The following is a 7,349-nucleotide window of genomic DNA, read 5'->3' as shown; positions in this document are numbered from 1 at the left end:
CCAATTTTATAATTTTTATTAAAAATATTACAAGCTAACCAAAGGAAATCATTAAAATTATCGCTTATAAGTAATATAAATGTATAAATAGCATTTTTTATTCTATAAAATGCGCGCGTTCTAGTAATAACAGGTGTCACCAGGTGTCACCAGGTGTGCGTTTCTAAGGAGTGTTGTGCTTCTGTTCGTATTATTATTTCTGAAAGTATCAAGATGTCGTTTGTATTACACGTTTCGGTTTAGAAAAGAAGAGATGTAAATTTATAATTATATCGTGAATTAATATGACAGAGTAATAATTGTGTTTAACTTTAGAACAGTGGATTTATTACTTCTAATGTTCAATTTCGTAAGATTTTGTGTTAAGTTACTAAAATATCTATTGACTGATACCTATGCATTTCATTACTTTGAAATTACAATAGCACTTCAGTCATTCTTTTTACATTAGACTATTTATAAACTGAAGAATCTGCAACAATTTAGTTATTTACAGATATAATACAAACGACAATAAAAGTATACGTATGAATGAAACCGGATGTATACATTTTGTAGGCATGCGTATTACCGTATTGTGTCTTTTTTCGCTTTCCGTTGACGTCAGTTTTCCATGTACTTGCATAAAAAAGCGTTACGATAGATTTTAGAATTTGTAATTCAATTATTTTGAAGACACGATTATATTTATTTTTTCTGTTGTCTTCGTTAACGTTGTAAATGTTCGGTAAAGTATAACATTTGTATGGTGCGTTTGATGCGCTAAACTTCATCGTGAGTCTTGCGAGTTCGCGATACAAACATGCAAATGCAAGAAGCGGAAGGAGCTGATGGTAAGTAAAAGTACATTACCTTTAGCACGTGTATTTTACTTTTTATTCTTACAATGTTCAATGGAAGAATAAACCATTGTACAACGAATTATGATCGGTGAATATACTTAACCTCAACTATACGATTAGGCATCGAAGTTTATATTATGTATGTCGCTATTACGTAGTGGTTTAAACTAAATTAAACATTGTTATTTAGGCTCCCCATGGAACAATTCCAGTGGTTGCGATGAAGAACGTCGACCAGCCCAGAAGGAGGGTAAAAAATCGAACATATTACCTCTTTGGGGAAATGAAAGGACTATGAACTTAAATCCATTAATTTTAACAAATATACAGTCATCCCACTATTTTAAAGTCAATTTATACGAATTAAAGACATACCATGAGGTCATTGATGAAATTTACTATAAAGTCTCCCATTTGGAACCATGGGAGAAAGGAAGCAGGAAAACAGCGGGGCAGACTGGCATGTGTGGAGGCGTGAGTATGTTTTCTAAAACGTTGTTAATTCATAATTATTATTTATTGACTTGAAACTAAGGAGATCACAGAATTGTTACCGTACGCAAGAAAGAACTCCAAATTTATAGCACTTTAATGGACCTGGACGCTCAATGAAATGAGAACTACTGATAAAACTAGGAAAGGTGAAAGCATTTAAAATAAATTGTACAAAACGGAAGTTTTAAGCATATTAGACTTCCACTAGTTATGTATAATCAGGCATCAATATCAAAATATTGGCCTCGAACCAGTCTGAATCAGGCACTGAGCAGACTCTTAACATCAAACTTACTTATTGCAGAGTAGCATGTTCTCGGTCAATATATTATAATATGATATGTATGTGATTAATTGACATAGGGGGGTGTAAATTTAGCGGTTCATGCAGGTTAGAGGCGTCGGCGCTGGAGGAATTGTCTCGACGGCGTATTGTCTGCTGTACAAACTCTTCACCTTGAGGTTAACACGGAAACAATTAAATGGTCTTATCAACCATCCCGATTCACCGTATATTCGAGCACTAGGATTTATGTATATTAGGTAAGAATAATAACAACAATGTAATAGTATTGTTTCTAAAAAAGATTATGTTATTACCGTTGATAGATACACACAACCACCGGCTGATTTATTTAGTTGGTATAGCGATTATCTAGAAGACGAAGAGGAGTTAGATGTAAAAGCTGGAGGAGGACAAGTAATGAAAATGGGTGATATTCTGAAACAGTTTCTTACTAAATTAGAGTGGTTCTCAACACTATTCCCAAGAATACCAGTGCCTATACAAAAAGAACTTGAGCATCGATTAGCGGAAAGGTTTCCTCAGCAGTCTATGAACGCGAGAAACGCGAAACCACCTATAACGTTAAATAGCCACGGAAAATATAGTAACAGTGGAAATAGAAAAGATAACGGCAACCTTACATCCCGCAACCAACCACGACATATCCCAGATAGCGAAGCACAGTGGGGTGAGGCTGAAAGAACAAGCCAGTGGCGAGCCAGGTGCGTCCACGTGGTATGAATACAATCACGTTACTATTTTTTATAAGGTTAATAATATTCTATGAACTTGTCAGGGTAATGGGGTGAAGATTAAAGACGTACCATCTCCAGGAAAATAGCCTTGATCTCAATGTATCATCGTTCAGTTTTCTTTAGTACACGTGTATGTTCTTATTTGATTCTTGTACAGTTATTCGCTCGCTTTACAGACGATTAACTTATTTTTAGATATATTTATGCTATTTATATTTTTACTACTATCTACTTAAAATTTTATTGTACTTTTTTGCATTAGCGAACTCATCTCGATATTCATGATAACTGTACACTGATCTCTTCTATACATTAGATATCAAGGAATACAAAAATTGTTGTGTAATATCGAGGTGTATAGTATCAATAATTTCTTGGTATCTTACATTATCGTACATATATATTTTGCACAAATTCATATTTTTTTAAATGGTACTCCATTATTCGGCGTTACTTCCCTTCGAATACTGTTTTTTTCCAGATCTGATGAGGAACGTAAGGACAAGTATAGGGAGCGGGACCGTGAACGAGACCGGATCAGAGAAAGAGAACGAGAGCGAGCACGGGAAAGGGACCGGGAAAGAGACCGCCATTTTAAACGATCGAGTAGCCGCGATCGAAGTCGGAGGCAAAGAGACAATAGAAGTCGTAGCAGAGATAGGTCGCATAGAGATAGAAGTAGAGATCGTTACCGTGATAAAGATCGTCATCGAGATAGGTAATGTGGTCCTTTGATATGTATTATTTGTTAAAAAATTCTGAGTTTTTCTTCATTGTAGGAGAGGTTCGCCTTACGATTATGCTACAGAACTTGCTCGGGAAAAGGAGAGACAACGAAGAGAATAAAAAACATGTACTGATATGTATATATCGACATAAATGTTTGTACGAGTGTAACTATAGAGATAAAAAACGATATAGAACCGAGCCATTCGAACACCACCACCGCGTTTTAAAGGAACCTCCTACTCCATTTGGAGTGATAGCCTAAATTTAATTCGACTATATTCACCATGTAGTTTACATGTTTTTATAAAATAAATTCATGATTATAATTGTCGCGTTTTATAATTCCTTATTCTATAAATGCAAAATAAAAATCCTTATTAATTAAATTCTGTTGAAAATTTAGTTGATTTTTAGGTACCACTCATTGACTACAGATTCAAATTCATTGTATTAAGGCGCGCGAGTGCTTTGGATCGAAGTTAAAAATGGCGTCCGACTGTTGCCTGTCTAAGGTAGTTGGACACTACTGAACCGAGGTTTCATCGAAACATGAGAAAAATATTTATTATCAGGTGACAGCAACCGCGTGGCCAATTTTCAAAGGTGATATATATAGACATTTTCATTTTACAAAAGACTTTTTCATTATTAGATTCGATTCCTCATACGTTTCTGTCATAATAACACTGCTATGTTATTACTGTTTGCTGCACGCGTATATAGAATGTTAGTGCAGGATTAATTAAGCTTCTAATTCATTTAGAACTATTGCATTAGATTTGTTTAGAAACTAGTTATTTATTTAATATTAACAATGTAAATTTATCTAACTTTATATATGTATATATGCGTGTTAAATATTTCATAATATTTTTGAAAATAAAACGATGAATTCATAAAGAATATAAATAGCCAGACTATGAATTTTTAAGGCTAGTTTTCGTTAGTATTATAATATTTGACAAGTGAAACAATTGCGCGCCATCTACATTAAATTTTCTTTACAGATGATTGGCCGACGCTGTGCTCTCGTTGCTTTGGGCGGCCTTTTGATTCTTGTTCTAAGTGTCAATGTATATTTCATACGAATGATCGTAGAGAGCTCGTCGCACAAAACCTCATCAAAAGGCATGCCTACTTCACAATTAAAACCCGAACAGGAAGAATTAATATCTCGAGCAGAACAAAATTTACAAGCTCTGCAAAAATCGGTTGCCAAAAGTATGGCAAAGAAAATTAGAGAAGAGATTCAAATATTACCATCGAGATACTTTAAACAAAATACTAGTTACACGATAGTATTGGAACGTTTGTTAACTGAATTGAGAATAATGCCTAATGTTCGTGAAAATATATGGAATATTCCTAATAATAATGTTAGTATCATATTGAATGCTTTTAAATAATACGGAACAGTATTCTAAATCTATTCTTATTATTTTTTCAGTGGCCTGACGCTCATCAGTTAATTCCACCAGTTGCACCCGAGCTAGGAACGATATTGGATACTTTACGTAAATCAAGAGTAATGCGAGCGGATAACGCGCCACTTGGTACGCAACTGAAATTAATGTTAACTTTGGAACACGGGACGAAGGCGATGTTCAAGCCTCAGTGGTATTCTAGGGACGCTATTATTCGAGGGCCGGTTTACCATGGTAAAGACCGGCACAATGCCGAAGTTGTAGCATTCCATTTATCTTCCCTGCTGGCCTTAAGAAGAGTACCGCTTACTGTTATTAGAAAACGTGTGTACATTTCCATAGATCATCCTGTATAAATGTATATAATGTTTAATATAAAATCAAATATTTTTGCAGTTGATTTAAGAAATGAAATTCGACCACGAGCAACTCCAGAACTTTATGCAACCATGTATCAAGATGGTAACGATACTTGCCTATACGGGGTTTGCCATTACTGTTCCCCTGCAGATCCAGTTTGCGGGACGGGAGACATTTTGGAGGGTGCTTTAATTTCTTGGTTACCGCGATATTTAAAGCTAGTTAAACACCGTCATCCCTGGCAAAGGACTTACAAAAGAAACAAACTTGCTACATGGGAAACAGATGATAATTACTGCGAAAAAGTATATTCAAATTGTACATTCTATTTTTTGTATATGAAAAATAGTACTAGGCGTTTGTTCTTTTTAGGTGAAAGACTCCAAGGCATATTCACCTCAGTCGTCGAGTAGACTTTTAGATTTGATCGATACAGCAATTTTTGATTTCTTAATGGACAATGGTGATCGTCATCACTACGAATTGGCGCAGAATAATTTTCACAATCCTGCTGTTTTATTAATTGACAATGGAAAGAGTCTTGGGAATCCTGATGTCGATCATTTTGATATTTTAGCCCCACTATATCAATGTTGCATGTAGGTATTTATACAAATATTAATATCTAGTTCATTATTAAAAAGTAGTACTTTATTTTTATTTTAGGATCCATAAAACTACTTGGGATCGTTTGAAACTGTTCAGTGGTGGATCTTTAAGCATAGCTCTTGGAAAACTCGTTGCTCACGAGTCTATGATAGCCGATGTTCAGCCCCTCGTTACAGAAGCCCACTTAAGTGCCATGGATAGGAGATTACTTACTATTTACACGGTTGTAGAATATTGTCTAAAAAGCAAGAAATATGCTTCTAATGTTATTTTGGATCATCGGTAGTCCATACTTAATAAGCTCTACTGCATTTATCGAATTGGAATGTCTGAACTATTAGGAAATTGTTCCTACTGTAAATTATGAACATTAAGTACCGTTTCAAAGTGTTGGATCAATTCAAGATATCTCAAAATCTTACCGAATTTTTTTCAGCACACGAATAATGTATATATTTGAACCAAATAAAATAGCTTTATACGTTATAGATTTTGCATTACTTACATCCCTACATCCCTTACATTTCTGCATCCATTATATCATTGCATCCCTTACATTTCTCCATCCTTTATATCATCGCATCCCTTACATTCCTGCATCCTTAACATCATTGCATCCCTTACATTCCTGCATCCTTAACATCATTGCATCCCTTATATTTATGCATGCTTTACATCATTGCATCCCTTACATTTCTACATGCTTTACATCATTGTATCCCTTACATTTCTACATCCTTTATATCACTGCATCCCTTACATTCCTGCATCCTTTACATCATTGCATCCCTTGCATTCCTGCATCCCTTACATCACTGCAACCCTTATATTCCTGTATCCTTTACATCATTGCATCCCTTACAGCACTGCAACTCTTATATTCCTGTATCCTTTAGATCCCTACACCGGAAAGCACAACATTGAGCTAAATTTTTGCGAAATTTAGTTCCTTTTTCTGAAACCAGATGGCGCTGACTCGAGGTCGAGATTTTAGTTCACATTTTTGCCGCTAGAGGGCCAAAATTTCGACCTGATTTAGTTCCTTTTTCTGAAACCAGATGGCGCTGACTCGAAGTCGAGATTTTAGTTCACATTTTTGCCGCTAGAGGGCCAAAATTTCGACTTGATTTAGTTCCTTTTTCTGAAACCAGATGGCGCTGACTCGAGGTCGAGATTTTAGTTCACATTTTTGCCGCTAGAGGGCCAAAATTTCGACTTGATTTAGTTCCTTTTTCTAAAACCAGATGGCGCTGACTCGAGGTCGAGATTTTAGTTCGCATTTTTGCCGCCAGAGGGCCAAAATTTCAGCGTGATTTAGTTCCTTTTTCTGAAACCAGATGGCGCTGACTCGAGGTCGAGATTTTAGTTCACATTTTTGCCGCTAGAGGGCGAAAAAATGAAAATTCAAAAATTCAAAATTCAAAAATTACTTACCTTTACTTACCTTTACTTACCTTTACTCGAACCAGGTTTTGTAATATATATATTATAAGGGTTGCAGGAACATAAGGGATGTAAGGGACGCAGAGATGTAATGGATGGAGGGGTATAAAAAATTAAGGGATGTAAAAGATACGGAGAAGTAAGGAAGGCAGTGATGTGAGGGATGCAGCGCTATAAGGGTTGCAGGGACATAAGGGATGTAAGGGATGGAGAGATGTAAAGGATGGAGGGATGTAAAGAATTAAGGGATGTAAAAGATACGGAGATGTAAGGAAGGCCGTGATATGAGGGATGCAGTGCTATAAGGATAAGCTCAAAAAGAATGAAGAAATAAATACCTGCCAAGGGCTGCCTTGGTCCATAGAGAGGAGTAGGATAAGAAATAATTAGGGAGCGTGGGGCTTGG

The 7,349-nt window shown here is 35.7% G+C and overlaps 2 protein-coding genes across 5 annotated transcripts; both read left to right on the top strand.

Moving 5' to 3' along the window:
• The first annotated feature begins 43 nt into the window (after positions 1-43).
• LOC114875001 (pre-mRNA-splicing factor 38B-like) lies at positions 44-3,433 on the top strand. Of its 4 annotated transcripts, XM_029184837.2 has the most exons (7): positions 46-349; positions 497-833; positions 1,033-1,316; positions 1,717-1,880; positions 1,947-2,345; positions 2,860-3,096; positions 3,158-3,433. In XM_029184837.2, the coding sequence occupies exons 2-7, from the start codon at positions 803-805 to the stop codon at positions 3,222-3,224; spliced, it is 1,182 nt and encodes a 393-aa protein (XP_029040670.1). In that variant the 5' UTR covers positions 46-349; positions 497-802; the 3' UTR covers positions 3,225-3,433. The 4 variants fall into 4 exon arrangements, with proteins under 4 accessions (XP_029040672.1, XP_029040670.1, XP_029040669.1 ...); XM_029184839.2 differs by having other exon boundaries at positions 44-833; positions 3,187-3,433; XM_029184836.2 differs by having other exon boundaries at positions 46-833.
• Positions 3,434-3,497: 64 nt separating this feature from the next.
• On the top strand, positions 3,498-5,986 carry LOC114874998 (glycosaminoglycan xylosylkinase). The gene is made up of 6 exons (XM_029184833.2): positions 3,498-3,710; positions 4,115-4,483; positions 4,555-4,855; positions 4,928-5,196; positions 5,264-5,490; positions 5,558-5,986. The coding sequence occupies exons 2-6, from the start codon at positions 4,115-4,117 to the stop codon at positions 5,784-5,786; spliced, it is 1,395 nt and encodes a 464-aa protein (XP_029040666.1). The 5' UTR covers positions 3,498-3,710; the 3' UTR covers positions 5,787-5,986.
• The last annotated feature ends 1,363 nt before the right edge of the window (positions 5,987-7,349 follow it).

Source organism: Osmia bicornis, chromosome 12, assembly GCF_907164935.1.
Source record: "Osmia bicornis bicornis chromosome 12, iOsmBic2.1, whole genome shotgun sequence".
NCBI classification, from domain to species: domain Eukaryota; kingdom Metazoa; phylum Arthropoda; class Insecta; order Hymenoptera; family Megachilidae; genus Osmia; species Osmia bicornis.
The sequence above is the reverse complement of the archived record's forward strand: the minus strand, read 5'-3'. Positions and strand labels throughout refer to the sequence as shown.

Coding starts and splice junctions, on each gene's coding strand:
- LOC114875001 (XM_029184837.2), top strand. CDS start 803: ATGCAAATGCAAGAAGCGGAAGGAGCTGATG. Junction 1,881..1,946: donor CTAGGATTTATGTATATTAG/GTAAGAATAATA, acceptor TACCGTTGATAG/ATACACACAACCACCGGCTG. Junction 2,346..2,859: donor ACAAGCCAGTGGCGAGCCAG/GTGCGTCCACGT, acceptor GTTTTTTTCCAG/ATCTGATGAGGAACGTAAGG.
- LOC114874998 (XM_029184833.2), top strand. CDS start 4,115: ATGATTGGCCGACGCTGTGCTCTCGTTGCTTTGGGCGGCCTTTTGATT. Junction 4,484..4,554: donor GGAATATTCCTAATAATAAT/GTTAGTATCATA, acceptor TTATTTTTTCAG/TGGCCTGACGCTCATCAGTT. Junction 4,856..4,927: donor GCTTACTGTTATTAGAAAAC/GTGTGTACATTT, acceptor ATATTTTTGCAG/TTGATTTAAGAAATGAAATT.